The 15,899-nt window shown below is 42.5% G+C and overlaps 1 protein-coding gene across 1 annotated transcript in view; it reads left to right on the top strand.

The window, feature by feature from the left end:
- The first annotated feature begins 3 nt into the window (after positions 1–3).
- The window catches only part of SLC28A3 (solute carrier family 28 member 3), a 67,635-nt gene continuing 51,739 nt past the window's right edge, over positions 4–15,899 (top strand). The window contains exon 1 of the mRNA XM_061164019.1: positions 4–177. Within this exon, the coding sequence (XP_061020002.1) occupies positions 100–177 (78 nt within the window). The 5' untranslated portion in view covers positions 4–99. The remainder of the gene's footprint in view (positions 178–15,899) is intronic.

Raw genomic sequence — 15,899 nt, forward strand, 5'->3', positions numbered from 1 at the left:
ATGACAGCATGTGGCATTCTGACTTCAGCAGAGGCTGTGTTTGATTTCACAGATACAGCGGCTCTCTAGACATCTGAAAAGACTCCGGAGCCCAAGTCCATGAGCAGCAAAAGCTCCGTGGAGCTGCAGAGGGTGGCGGCCCTCCCGGCCCAGGGTTGCAGCAACAGTGGCTTTCAGGTCAGCAGGTCTTTTGTTTTATGTTTAAGACCGAGTAAGTAATGTTCTTTCCTGGCCTTTCTGGCAAGTTTCTTCACTAAAGAAGAGGGATTATTGTAATGCAATAAGGTTTTTAATGGTTCTCTTTAAGCCTATTATTCTTTCCTTCTTGGGTTGACAAACCTGAAAAGTCTCTTAACTGAACTTGTTTTGATCCCTGACCTGCCCTGTCATTTGAAAACAAGAGTGTTCTCTCCTGCTGTGTTTAGGGCTCAGATGGCACGGATATAGTATTTACCTACAGACAGTTTCCCAAAGAACTGGTGAGCGGGGAAGAATGGGGAAGAATCCAGATCCTGAACGTAGTCAGCACCCCAGAGTCCCTTCCTTTCTCCCTTTCTTTAAGTATACATGTGTATTCTTTTTTTCCCACCCAGCTTCAAATTTTTATTTTGTATTGGGATGTAGTAAATTAACCAGGTTGTGGCAGTTTCAGGTAAACAGCGAAGGGACTCAGCCCTTCATATACATGTATCCATTCTCCCTCTCCCGCCCAAGCTGGCACATAGCATTGAGCAGTTCCAGTCCTTGCTGGTTATCCATTTTAAATATAGCAGTGTGTACTTGACCTTCCTAAACTCCCTAACTATACCTTCCCCCAGCAACCATAAGCTCATTTTCTAAGTTTATGAGTCTCTTTGATACAAAATTCATTTGTATCATTTCTTTTTAGATTCCACATATAAGGGATGTCATACAATATTTCTCCTTCTCTGCCTGACTTACTTCACTCAGAATGGCACTCTCTAGCTTCATCCATATTGCTGCAAATGGCATAATTTCATTCTTTTTAATGGCTAAGTATTACTCCATTGTGTATATGTACCACATCTTCTTTATCTATCCCTCTGTCAATGGACATTTAGGTTGCTTCCATTTCTTGACTATTGTAAATTGTGCTGCAAAGAACATTGGGGTGCATGGATACTTTCGGATCATGTTTTTGCATGAATATATGCCCAGGAGTGGGATTGCAGGGTCATATGGTATCTCTATTTTTAGTTTTTTAAGGAACCTCCATGCTGTTCTCCGTAGTGGCTGTACCAATTAACATTTCCACCAACGCTGTAGGAGGGTTCCCTTCTCTCCACACCCCCTCCTGCATTTGCTGTTTGTGGATTTTTTGCTGACCACCATTCTGACTGGTGTGAGGTGATATCACATCACAGTTTTGATCTGCATTTCTCTAATAGCTAGCAGTGTTGAACATCTTTTTTGTGTGCCTGTTGGTCGTCTGTACGTCCTCTTTGAAGAAATGTCTATTCAGATCAGAGTTCCTTTTTCTTAAACCAGGTGTTAAATCCTCTGTCAGATCAGGCCCCACACAGCTGGGTTTTGCAAACTGTCTTATGTCATCAACCAAAACTCACTGAGTGAGTCATGCTGCTTGGCCCAGGTCTATATTCCACAGGAGACTGTCACCAGAAAATACCAGGCTTTCTGACTGGGACTGGGACAGGGATTTTTCAGGGCTCTTCCCCAGTATGCTTCCTTTCCTCAGCTGACACTCACCCTGGGAAGCCCATGTGACCAGATGTCAGAAATCCCCTAGGCTTCAGCTTCAATTCACAAGCAAAACAAATGTTTAAGCAATAGCAAAGAAAGGAACAAGGAAGGTATAAGGGTTTGACTCAAGCCTGAGTTGTCCTGAGTCTTCCACAAGTTATTGTAACCTCCCTGATCCTCAGTTTCATCGTCTGTGTATTTGTCACAGTCATGCTCATCTCACAGGTTATAAGTGTTGGGGAGAGAAAATCTTTCCCTCTACTCTCTTAGATTCAGCTCCTGAGGTCTGTGAATTAAACTGACAAATGGGAAATTAAATAGGAGAAAAGGCATACAAATTTTATTGATATTTTTAATTTTCTATACACATAAATTTCACAGAAAGAAAGTAAAAATCCCAGTGAAGCAGTAAGACTCAGAGGCTTGTATACCTTTTTTAAAAGGATGATAAATTGTGGAGAAGTGAATAGACAAAGGAAAGAGGGATTGGGCTGTTAGGGTCAATAAATTGTGGGGAAGTGGCAGTAACTAATGGAAGATAAGATTGATGAGATGTCTTCTCACCATCTCTGCCTCCAGTGATACAGATTGTTCAAGCACTGACCAGGTTATCTGTCCAGTGCTAGACCTTCAATAAGAATTTCCAGAGACACTTATTTACTCAGCACGATTGTTAACTGGCCCCTAGATATGGCCACCACTAGGGAGGGAGCCTTGCCTGGAAAATCCCACGGACGGAGGAGCCTGGTGGGCTGCAGTCCATGGGATCGCGAAGAGTCAGACACGACAGAGAGACTTCATTTTCACTTCTTACTTTCATGCATTGGAGAAGGAAGTGGCAACCCACTCCAGTGTTCTTGCCTGGAGAATCCCAGGGACGGCGGAGCCTGGTGGGCTGCCATCTATGGGGTCGCACAGAGTCGGACACGACTGACGTGACTTAGCAGCAGCAGCAGCAGGGGGGAAGCCAATTCAAGAGGGAATAACGCACTATTCTGCGTCACAGATGTTCAGAGAACATCAGGTGTCGCTTAAGGGTAGGCAAGGATTTCCCAGATAAACAGGGAAGGTTGTGAACAGAGCATCTCAAACAAAGAGAACTGCCTGTGCCCTGGCCCGGGGCCTGAAAGAGCCTGTGTGCTCTGGGTAGAGAGGACGTGGAGCTGGGGGGATGAAGGGAGTGGGGGAGGCTGGTGTTAGACCATGTGGCCTCCATGGGTGCTCATCAGATGTTCAAGAAGGAAACGACCAAAATTTATATGATCAAAGTATTAAAGTTACTCTACTACTTAAAGGTGAACAGAAATGGGAAGAAATTTGTGTGTGGTTGAGACACCAGTTAGGTTAATCTGATGGTCAGAACCAGGTTATAGGCAATGGAAACTGATGCAGGGTGACAGTATTCTTACTAATTAGAGGCCCCCCTGCAGTGGGATTGGCAGGAGTCAGGGAGAGGAGTAAGAGCTGCCCTGCCTGAGAATATTTTCACGACTTCCTCTGTAATATACGTAAATGATGTATGTACTATATGTTTCTTAAAAAACTGTCTTAATTCACTCAGGCTGCTGTAACAAAATATTGTGTTGGCCAAAAAGTTCATTCAGGCTTTTCCCATAAAATCTTACAGGAAAACTCAAACTTTTTGGCCAACACACTATCTCAGACTTGGTGGCTTGTTATTGTTCAGCTGCTAAGTCATGTCTGATTTTTTGCAACCCTATGGACTGCAGCATGCCAGGCTTCCCTGTCCTTCACCATCTTCTGGAGTTGGCTCAAACTCATGTCCTTTGAGTTGATGATGCTATCCAAGCAACTCATCCACTGTTGCCCCCTTCCCCTGCCTTCAATCCTTCTCATCACCAAGATCTTTTCTGATGAGTCAGCTCTTTGCAGCAGGTAGCCAAAGTCTTGGAGCTTCAGCTTCAGTCCTTCCATGAATATTCAGGGTTGATTTCCTTTAGGATTGACTGGTTTGATTTCCTTGCAGTCCAAAGGACTCTCAAGAGGCTTCTCCAGCACCACAGTTTGAAAGCATCAGTTCTTCGATGCTTAGCCTTCTTTATGGTCAAACTCTCACATCCATTCATGACTACTGGAAAAACCATAACTTTGACTATACTGACCTTTGTCGACAAAGTCCCGAACAAACTTTTTGGCCAACCCAACATCTCGAACTGGGTGGCTTATAAACAGAAATGTATTTCTCACAGTTCTGGAAGCTGGGAGGTCCAAGACCAAGGCATCAGCAGATTAAATATCTGGTGAGGCCCCCATCCTCACAAAGACAAAAATACCAGGGAGCTCTCTGAGGTCTCTTTTTATAAAGACACTAACCCCATTCACAAAGGCTCTGCCCTCTTGAGTTAATCACCTCCCAAAGTTTCCATCTCCTAACATACCACTCAGGGCATGAGATTTTCAAAATAGGAATCTGGAAGAGGGGGCGAGGCATAAAGTAGCAAGTGCCTAGCACAATGTGAACATAATAATCGTAGCTCTTGGTACTCAGGTTAAAGAGAACAACACATCCACATTTCTAGCTTGAGATGTCAACTTGGAAGTGATTGCCTTTACAGAGATAGAAAATTTAGGAATCAGGTTGGAGCAAGGAAGAGAATGACTTCATTTTGAGGCCTGTTGTTTGAAATTCAGATGATACCCAACATTCAGATGAAGATGGAGATAAAGCAGGAAGCTTCATGCATACCTGCACCAGAGTCTGGAAGGGACACTGTACTTTGGGGGGCTGTTAGCAGAGAGGTGGGCAAGGGTGTGGGTGAGGCCATGGGAAGGGACCCTGGGGAGCATCAGTGTTTCACGAACAGGAAAGTCACAGGAAAAGAGGACAGAACCAGGTGAGGGGGAAGGGTCTGGGGAAGCTGAGGGGAAAAGAACTGCAAGGTCGAAAGCAAAGACTCCTCCATGGAGGAGACAAGTTCCTTTGATTTGCTAACTTGGATATCACTGGTCACTGGGGGCAGAGTGGGGGCCGGAAACAGTTTGTGTTGTAAGTAGGCATTAAGAGCCTGGAGAAAATGAGTATAGAAAAGACATTCCTCTGGCAAAGGGGAGAGAGGTGGGCTCAGAAGAGGCAAGATCAGAGTTGTAGGAAGGGTTTTTCCAATAATTATAAAGTGTAACATGCAGAAAAACACATAAAACCAGATAGACAAGGTATTAAAAAATACCAACCAGGTCAAGGAACAGGACATTGTCATCCTTCAGCTCGGACAGTCGCATCCTGCACATTCTGTTCATCTGCTTCCCTCCCTCAGGATAGAAAAATAAAATAGGGAACTCTAGTCAACATCTGGTAATAACCTACAATGAAATAATCTGGAAAAGAATATATAGATAGAACTAAATCACTTCGCTGGACACCTGAAACTACCAAAACATTATATAAATCAACTGTACTTCGATTTGAGAAAATAAAATAATGTGGTAATTCTGAAAAACAAGTACCTCCCCCCTTTCCGGAGTTTGTTGGTGTTGCTGGTTGTTGCTGTTGCCGTTACTGTTCCTATTGGTTTGTTTATTGAATTAACTGAATTAATTCTATGGAGTCTGCATTTATTGTCATGTGTAGCTACTAAAGGCTCTGTTCAGTGAGTTTAATAATTAGTAATGGATCTGACATAAATTCCCAAGTGCCTGAAACCAATCCATCTCCCAGTCCATGCCAGGAGCTCTGTGACTGCTGGGGAGATTGTCTGCAGTCCTCCAGCAGGCCAGGTCCAAGTTTGTGTTTACTTCACTCCCTGCTTCTGTTGAGTTTCAACTTCAGCCAGAGATGAGAATTGTTATTTTTCTCAGGTCTTTCTCAGGCATGTCCCTGGGCTTCTAGTTTCCCTTATGGATATCTCATTCTCCAACTTTTCCTTTAAATTTTTGTTTATCTTGCTCTTTTCTCCAACTGTCATCACCATCTCAAGCAGCTGCCTCCGATGTTAAGCCATGGCCCTCAGGGAAATAGTATTGTGTGAACGATGACTCAGGAGACACAGGTTTGATCCCTGGGTTGGAAGATCTGCTGGAGGAATGCATGGCAACCCACTCCAGTTTTCTTGCCTGGAGAATCCCATGGACAGAAGAGCCTGGTGGGCTACAGTCCATAGGGTCACAAAAGAGTTGGACAGGACTGAAGCGACTTTGGATGCATACACACACACGAACGCAGACTCAGATTAAATAAAGACAGACCTTGTGAGTGGGAATTGCAGAAGACCTGCAAGACAGGTCAAATAAGGGCTGTAATCTTGGAACTGGACTTTGGGAGAATGACAGCTGCATTTTGCCTCTTCCTTAGGAGGCTAGGCTGCTTAGTTTTCACTGCTCTTTCCGTTGTTTTTCAAGGTCATCATGACTCTGGGGAGAGTGGAATATGACTAGAGAGTTCAGACACCACAAGGCCTGCAGTTCTGAGATTCAGTCATTTTACTTGGAAAAAATACTCTCTGGATTGTCATAAGTCTTTGGTTAACTTCCAGAGCTCTGAAAAAGTGATTTTGACAATTTTGCCAGTGTTCTTGTTGCTTTTACGAAGGTGAGGAATTTGAGATGTTCTTACTCCATCACTCCTGGCAATGGTACCAACAACCTTAGTTTTTTTAATATGTTTTTAATTTGGGGGAGTCTTCTTTTCTGTGTGGGCCTTCTCTCCAGTTGTGGCAAGCAAGGATCATTCTCTAGCTGCAGCTCCCTGACTCTGGAGCATAGGTTCAATATTTGAGGCACACGGTCCTAGTTGCTCCAAGGTGTAAGGGATCTTCCCAGATCAGGGATTGAACCGGTGTCACCTGTATTGGCAGGCAGACTCTTTACCACTGACCCACCAGGGAAGCCCAATAACCTGAAATTTTAATAGCGAAGTTAGACATGTCATAAAGGAGTGTGTGTGTGATTAAATGAAAAATGGTTCTAGCCACATCTGAGGCTTCAGGAGAGTGAGAGCAGCTTTGGGAGGAATGCACCAGATGATCAGTCATGATACAGCAAGGCCTAAGGCTTACAGCCATCCTGGCTGCCTTTTACCAAAACTGGGGAAGAATTCAGGCATCTACTGGTCATAGGAAAAGGAAAGGAGAAGAGGGAGATTAAATGCTTTATTTTCCTACCATGAATATCCCTTCTGATTATAAGAGGGTTCTTTTGAGGTTCTGCATGTTGATTGCATGGAGTAAAACCTGATTTGTTATCTATCTCTGGTCCTGATTGTCATGCAGATGTCATGACAGTGATGACTGAAAGCCCTTGATCAGTCATGGGAACACCAATTGAAACTGGCTCACAGGGCATTGTGTGCTGCAACACAGCCCAAACCTCCAGACCTCTAAAGGATGGGCTGCCCAGGTTTTCAAGAAAACATTCTTACTGCAGTTAAGACAGATCCAAGACTGGTTATCAGACTTCCTCTCTCTCTCTCTGTTTTACTACTGATTATAAAACTTCCACTCCATAAGCTCTTAATTTAAAGGAAGATAGTGGTGCTTGCAGACCCATTTTATCTAGACACTGTTGATGTTGATAACAAACTAGGCCCCAGATGCTAACTGAACTGTTATTTGTCAAAAAATATCAAAGGTGGGAGAATTTGAAATTTTATATAGAACAGATTATTGGGAGCATGAACCCCAAATCTCTATCATGCCACAGAAATTTGGAATTGTGTTTTCATATTGCAGATTTAGGCAGATGTAGAACAGCATGATTTTCACTCAAAGCCAGGCTCTGGAGTTGGAGGCATCTAAATCCACTCCACACATGGGCTAAGACCTTTGGCCCAGAAGCCATTTATAGCCTTCGCATGCCTGGTCATACTTTCTTTTTCCTTTGAAAATCAGAAAGAAAGAAAAGGTAAAAATGTCTTGTATCCTTTGACAGTAAATAGAGGTTTTTTATGAAAATCCTGGGAGTCACAAGGTTAAGAAACCTCTCATGGGTTTTCAGGAACAAAGGAGATGATTACTGGGAATGATTGTCAGGAAACATACCTGAAGACATCTTGGTGTTCTTTCCAGTCTCCTGGTTTTATAAATTCAACCCTTTGTTTCATTCCTTCCAAGAGCCAAAACTCTTTCAACATAAAGCATAACATTTATTGATTCCACAAAAATTTTATTGAGTTCTGACCTCATGCCAGACATTATACTAGGAACTGAAAACAGGGAGCTTCTGTTAGGTTAAATTAGGTAATGATGGCAAAGTAGCACAACATAGTATGTAAAAAGTGCTATTCATGATATAAGGAGGTGATCTCCCCTAGAATGGGAGTTGGAGAATATTTCCTAAATGTTCAAAATGAATATTTCCAGGCTTTCATTCCTTCACTAACTCATTCTACAAATATCTTTTGAGCACCTACTCTGAGCTTTTGCTGTTTTTGTAGTCTCTGTGTTGGGTTCGACCCTTTGCAACCCATGGACACCAGGCTTCCCTGTCCTTCACTATCTCCCAGAGTTTACTCAAACTCATGTCCATTGAGTAGATGATGCTATCCAAGCAACTCATCCTCTGTTGCCCCCTTCTGCTACTGCCTTCAGTCTTTCCCAGCATCAGGGTCTTTTCCAATGAGTTGGCTCTTCGCATCAGGAGGCCAAAGTACATGGAGCTTCAGCTTCAGCATCAATCCTTTCAGTGAATATTTAGGGTTGATTTCCTTTAGGATTGACTGCTTTGATTTCCTTGCAGTCCAAGGGATTCTCACACATCTTCTCCAGCACCACAATTCAAAAGCATCAATTCTTTGGTGCTCAGCCTTCTTTATGGCCCAATGCTCACATGCATACATGACTACTGGAAAAACCATAGTTTTGACTACACAGACCTTTGAGCTGAGTGGAAAGAAAATACTCATGAGGGCCCAAAGGGTATAATTCTCCAGGCCACCATGTCAAGAACTGTTTTTCTCATATGACATTATATGGAGAAGTCAAGGCCCTGAATAAAAAGATATGAGAGACATGAACAGGAAGATGGGGGGGGAGGGCGGGGGGTGGTAAAGAGAGGCATACAGGAATAGAGGACAGTTCTTATTTACCTCATGGCTCTTTGCTAATTTCAAAATCTTGGTCCCAAGAATCTAAAACCAATATGTTTACATTTAAAACTGAATTTCTATACTCTGTGGACTTAGGAACATTCTAGAGTAAGTTAGCCAGCCAGATTATAAGAGGTTGCAACTAAAGTCATGGTATAAATTCCTCCATGAGAGGGAGGGATAAATTAGGATTACATATACACACTACTGGGCTTCCCTTGTGGCTCAGCTGGTAAAGAATCTGCCTGCAATGTGGGAGACCTGGGTTCAATCCCTGGGTTGGGAAGATCCCCTGGAGAAGAGAAAGGCTACCCACTCCAGTATTCTGGCCTGGAGAATTTCATGAACAAAGTCCATGGGGTCGCAAAGAGTTGGATAGAACTGAGCGACTTTCACTTTTATTTTCACCATACACACTACTATATATAAAATAAACAGCAAAGACCTACTGTATAGCATAGGGAACTACAGTCAAAATCTTGCAATTATATGAATCATTTTGCTATACTCCTGAAACTAACATGTGTTATAAATCAACTATACGTCAATTAAATATATATGTATATTCCTCCATGAAACAGGATCAGAAAGTAACCCATTAACATGAGACAAGGCTCTTTGCATCATGAGAAAGAGTCAGTCATAGTCTAAAAGGGGCCAAAACAGGCATTAACAGCTCCTCTTCTGGACCACCCAGTTACCTCACTCTGCTGACCTGCTCAGCTTTGGAAACATACTGATCATCCTACTCTGTCATGCATATTACTTTATAACTTTCCTAGCTTTTAAAAAATCTTTATTTTTCTGATTCTGGTTATTGCATTCTGAGTTTCTCATCCACTCAAGACTAAAGGTTCAGGAACTTTTACAAGGAGGAAGTTGGTTAGAGAGTACTGGTCTGACTTGTGCAGCCAGGGAGGTTTGAAACTAAGTATTTGCTTAATGGAGCAGCAGATGCAGGCAAGAAAAGCAGGAGAGAAGCAAAGGTCTAGAAACAGGGTATGTTGGATCCAGCAAAGGGGGGCAGAGTCAACAAAGGACATTTCCAGGAGACCGCATATTTGTGGCTTTCTCTTGCTCCACACGGCCACTTCCTTGTTCCCTTGCAGAGTATGAGGTCTTTCGGTCAAGGAAGAGGGAAGAAAGGCGTAGGAAAGGAAGAATTCAGAAAAGCACCGGTGGGAGTAAGAAGTAGTCTGCAGTGTTCCAAGCACTGGCCATAGTGTATGTGACTTTGACCTTGGCTGGAGATGGCAAAGGGCCTCTCCTTAAAGAAGAAGTAGGAGAGAGAAAGGGGGTGAACTCTTGAAAAAAGCCAGACTGTTGGGTGTTGGGAAAAGTGAGGATAACAGGACACAGACACTGAGGTTGAAAACTACATATTAAATTATTCTGAGGAAGGCAAAACCCCTTGGATTGAAGCTTCAGAACTAGACTACTAGTTCTGTGATTTGGGCACACTACCTAACTTCTTCTTCTTTCTTTCTTTCTTTTTTTTTTTTTTTGGTGCACTGGGTCTTCACTGCAGTGTTGTCTTCTCTAGTTGCTGCTCACAGGCTTTAGAGCGTGGCCCAAGTCGTTGAGGTGTATGGATTTAATTGCCCCACAACATGTGAGATCTTAGTTCCCCGACCACAGATTGAACCTGCGTCCCCTGCTTTGGAAGTCAGATTCTTAACCACAGGACCAGCAATGAACTCCCAAGTTACATAACTTCTATACCTATTTTCTAATCCGAAAATAGTTACTGATGGCCTTCATCATAAGAATTTTGTGAAATTAATGTAAAGCGCTGCTGCTGCTAATTCACAGTCGTGTCCGATTCTGTGCGACCCCGTAGATGGCAGCTCACAAGGCTCCTCTGTCCACGGGATTCTCCAGGCAAGAACACTGGAGTGGGTTGCCATTTCCTTCTTCAATGCATGCATGCATGCTAAGTCGCTTCAGTTGTGTCCGACTCTGTGCGACCCCATGGACAGCAGCCCACCAGGCTCCTCTGTTCACAGGATTCTCTAGGCAAGAATACCAGAGTCAGTTGCCATTTCCTTCTCCAAATGTAAAGCACTGGTACCTAACAAATGCTCAAATATTTATTACTAATGCTCAGGCAGCTATTATTTAAACCATTTAGGTGGGGAGGCTATTTTGGTGCATATGAAACCAAATTTTGAACTCTAAGTGTGAAGTCTGTCTCTTCTTATAGCAAATCTTGGAATCCACTCATGGAAAAACTGTGAAAGATGCCAGCAAGCAGATCTGAATTGTTACCATGTCAACTGAACGTAAAATCTTATGTCTCTGAGGTCCCCAGCACACTGGAGAGCTCAGTTCTCAATACCTGGGGCTCTTCACAGCACTTTAAAAAGTGATTTACAAATATTTGGCTTTATTCTGGAGCTTCACCAGTGGCTCAGCAATAGAGAATCCGCCTGCAATGCAGGAGTTGCAGAAGACAGAGGCTTGATCCCTGGGTCAGGAAGATCCCCCTGGAGTAGGAAATAGCAACCCACTCCAGTATTCTTTCCTGGAAAATTTCATGGACAGGAGGAGCTTGGGGGGCTGCAATCCATGGGGTCACAAAGACTCAGACATGACTGAGCCGTGCGGGCACTACAGATGTTTTGGTTCATTTTGATTCATGTCCTATTTAGTCAAATGAATTTCTTTTTAAAATTTTTTGTATACTGTAAGTTTCTAGCACTTAATTAGCACTCTGTGGAAAGAAGTGCTTAATGGCTAAGGTAATTTTGAAGCGAAGTGAAGTGAAAGTCGCTCAGTCATGTTCAACTCTTTGCAACCCCATGCACTATACAGTCCACGGAATTCTCCAGGCCAGAACACTGGAGTGGGTAGCCGTTCCCTTCTCCAGAGGATCTTCCCAACCCAGGGACTGAACCCAGGTCTCCTGCACTGCAGGCAGATGCTTTACCAGCTGAGCTACCAGGGAAGCCAAAACCCAAAATTTTTCCAGTTGTGGGCAAATTGAAATGCCTACGACATAATGATATGCTCTCCACCAGCATAAAATACTGCAGTTCTAAGTAAGAATGATATTTAGAAATAAATGACCATCAGCTCAGGTCAGTCACTCAGTCGTGTCCGACTCTTTGCGACCCCATGAATTGCAGCACGCCAGGCCTCCCTGTTCATCCAAACTCCTGGAGTTTACTTAAACTCAGGCCCATCGAGTCGGTGATGCCATCCAGCCATCTCATCCTCTGTCGCCCCCTTCTGCTCCTGCCCCCAATCCCTCCCAGCATCAAGGTCTTTTCCAATGACTCAACTCTTTGCATGGGGTGGCCAAAGTACTGGAGTTTCAGCTTCAGCATCAGTCCTTCCAATGAACACCCAGGACTGATCTCCTTTAGGATGGACTGGTTGGATCTCCTTGCAGTCCAAGGGACTCTCAAGAGTTTTCTCCAACACCACAGTTCAAAAGCATCAATTTTTTGGCACTCAGCTTTCTTCACAGTCCACCTCTCACATCCATACATGACCACTGGAAAAACCATAGCCTTGACTAGACGGACCTTTGTTGGCAAAGTAATGTCTTTGCTTTTTAGTATGCTGTCTAGGTTGGTCATAACTTTCCTTCCAAGGACTAAGCGTCTTTGAATTTCATGGCTGCAGTCACCATCCACAGTGATTTTGGAGCCAAAAAAAATAAAGTCTGACACTGTTTCCACTGTCTCCCCATCTATTTCCCATGAGGTGATGGGACCAGATGCCATGACCTTAGTTTTCTGAATGTTGAGCTTTAAGCCAACTTTTTCACTCTCCTCTTTCACTTTCATCAAGAGGCTTTTTAGTTCCTCTTCACTCTCTGCCATAAGGGTGGTGTCATCTGAATATCTGAGGTTACTGACATTTCTCTGGAAATCTTAATTCCAGCTTGTGCTTCTTCCAGCCCAGCGTTTCTCATGATGTACTCTGCATATAAGTTAAATAAGCAGGGTGACAATACATAGCCTTGACGTACTCCTTTTCCTATTTGGATCCAGTCTGTTGTTCCATGCCCAGTTCTAACTGTTGCTTCCTGACCTGCATACAGGTTTCTCAAGAGGCAGGTCAGGTGGTCTGGTATTCCCATCTCTTTCAGAATTTTCCACAGTTTACTGTGATCCACACAGTCAAAGGCTTTGGCGTAGTCAATAAAGCAGAAATAGATGTTTTTCTGGAACTCTTACTTTTTCGATGATCCAGTGGATGTTGGCGATTTGATCTCTGGTTCCTCTGCCTTTTCTAAGTGACCATAACTCCCCACAATAACTCAAGAATCAGGCATGACTGACCCAGACTTTATCCTGCAGGTGATTCAGGCTTTGACATAAAACAACCTATCTTTTTTTTTTTCCATACCGCATAGCTTGTGGGATCTTAGTTCCCTGACCAGGGGTTGAATCTGGGCCCCCTGCAGTGGAAGCTGGACCAACAGGGAAGTCCCTGAAAACACATCTTTATATGAAAAGGGCTGGAGAGTGGCTGAAGCAAGAACCGAAAGTAGACTTGGGATTGATTTCACTGAACTTGCAGGAAGGTCCCAAGTTGTAACACCCACTATATAAACCAATGGTTGCAATAACAAAGCAAGATTTTGAATAGCTTAGGAGCTACTCAAGGTATACAAGATGAAGTTACAAGATGAAGGTATCATTAATGATATCCAATGTCTCTTGATACCACCTGCATCTCTTCTTCCCTCTTTCCCTTTTCTTCCTTCTTACTCTGTCTTTCTCCAATAATAGACAAATAGACATTAATGAAGAGCTGAAGCTATGTTTTCTGCCATTAATTTTAGAAATGAAATTAAGAAATTAATTGAAAGAATAAAGTCATTTAGTGATTTGTCTGACCAAATTGCTTCACAGACAAGTGTTATATTCTTCACAGTTTTTGTATAAGTATTAGACCATACTTCATTTTAATTTTTCTGTGTGTGTGATTAACAGGTCTTTTATTGGTAGTAAATAGTTAGAATAGTACATATGCAGTATTTAGTACACACAACAAAAGTTAAGAAATTCAAAACCTGTGTAAAACGAAACACTGGAGAAAAAAAATCAGACAGCTCAAGAGATCCAGTGGGACAGGTCCTCACCATCGTTTGATTGCACCTTGTACTCTGTACCCAACAGAACTTACCATACTTATCAAAATAAGAAATACAGATTTTTTAGTACTGAGTGTATTTAAGAGGATTAAACACATGTTATAAGAATTTCACAATGACAAATAAGTGATCCTTTTGCTGGTAAAGCAGACTTAAGTGGGGAAAGGAAATTAACTTGTATTCTGTAACCATTTTAAATAATTTCTTATTTTTCAAACTACTTTTATAGCAAAAGTACTTGACACTTGCACAATATTAATTACTTTGTTGTACATGAAAGCCTGTGGTAGGCTGATTATACGATAAGACTACAAACAACCAGGGGTACTTTTCTGACATCAGAAGAGTACACAAGACTGAAACATCTCCAAAAGTACATTAAAAACTCATCAGCATAAACATCAAAGTACATTAAAAATATAATCAGGAAAAAAACACAATTGCTAAAATGTGGTTTAGAGCAGAGCCGCTGTCTACCCATGGCTTCACGTGGCAGTTAGCATTCATAGCAAGTTTAGATGCCTTTACATTTTTCCAGTGGTCATGTACAGATGTGAGAGTTGGACTATAAAGAAAGCTGAGCGCCGAAGGATTGATGCTTTTCAACTGTGGTGTTGGAGAAGGCTCTTGAGAGTCCCTTGGACTGCAAGGAGATCCAACCAGTCCATCCTAAAGGAGATCAGTCCTGGGTGTTCATTGGAAGGACTGATGTTGAAGCTGAAACTCCAACACTTTGGCCACCTGATGCAAAGAGCTGACTCATTTGAAAAGACCCTGATGCTGGGAAAGATTGAGGGCAGGAGAAGGGGATGACAGAGGATGAGGTGGTTGGATGGCATCACCGACTCCATGGACATAAGTTTGGGCGGACTCTGGGAGTTGGTGATGGACAGGGAGGCCTGGCGTGCTGCAGTTCACGGAGTCGCAAAGAGTCGGACACGACTGACCGACTGAACTGAACTGAACAGGACCCCTCTACTATACTGACTTATGCACCCTTTTAAAATGTACTTTACACAGCCTGAAATTTCATGAAGAGGTTCTGATGTTGTTACTAAATGAGACACTCTTACTCCTTATATCAGCTTTGTCACCAATTGAAAATGCCACCTTATTAATAGCCACAGCTCTGACTATGTGGGGCTTTGTTACACTTGGATATCTGTGTGGGTTCTGTTTGTTAAAGGGGGGAGGGGGTGTTTATCCTTTTGTTTGGTGTTTGGATGCCATAAGGCATAGGAAATGTGTAACAAATTACCTCTTAACATGTGAATCATTCTAAAATTGAAACTGTCTAGATAGGGAGAAGAGGGAACCAAGAAGGTCCAGAACTCTAAGAGAAGACAGGTTAACAACAAAAACAACAATAAGAACAACAAACCCTAGACATGTGGGTGACAGGTAATAACAGAGACAGAACAATGTTTTTAGGCCATGTATAATAAATAACACAGACCCCCAAATTTCAAAGAATTATGTAATTCCAACTTGAGTTCTAATACAGGAACCAACCAACCACTTGGGCTTCAACATTGATGGAACTCTTGATGGAGTCACAATCTTGTTACAGTTGGGATAAGGAGAAAATGACTTTATTTTTTTGCCTTCTATTAAAGCTATCATTCCAGGTTTTGATCAAAGATCCAAAAATATTTGTCCTACCAGGCTGGAATGATGTGGTTTGGAAGTTCAAGGTACATTTAAAAGTTGCAACAAAATATAGTTAGCCAACGTCTCTTAATCTTTTGATCTTTGAGAATCAGGAGCCCTACAGAAAGATCACCAGCAGCCTCAGAGCACAAGGCAAAAGAATTTTTATAAACAAAACACAATCTGCAATCACCTCACCACCTTAATTTTGATCCCTTCAGACAGACTAGAGATTTACCTAGTGAATCAGTTCAGAGAAGGAAATGAGGGTAAGAAGAACCTTAATTTCAACTGAGAAATTCAAAAGGATTTTATTCTTGTTTATTAATTTTTTCCTCAAATGTGAGAAGATGTTTTGCTTATAAGAGCATTTCTGGT

This window comes from Dama dama, chromosome 16 (genome assembly GCF_033118175.1).
Source record: "Dama dama isolate Ldn47 chromosome 16, ASM3311817v1, whole genome shotgun sequence".
NCBI classification, from domain to species: domain Eukaryota; kingdom Metazoa; phylum Chordata; class Mammalia; order Artiodactyla; family Cervidae; genus Dama; species Dama dama.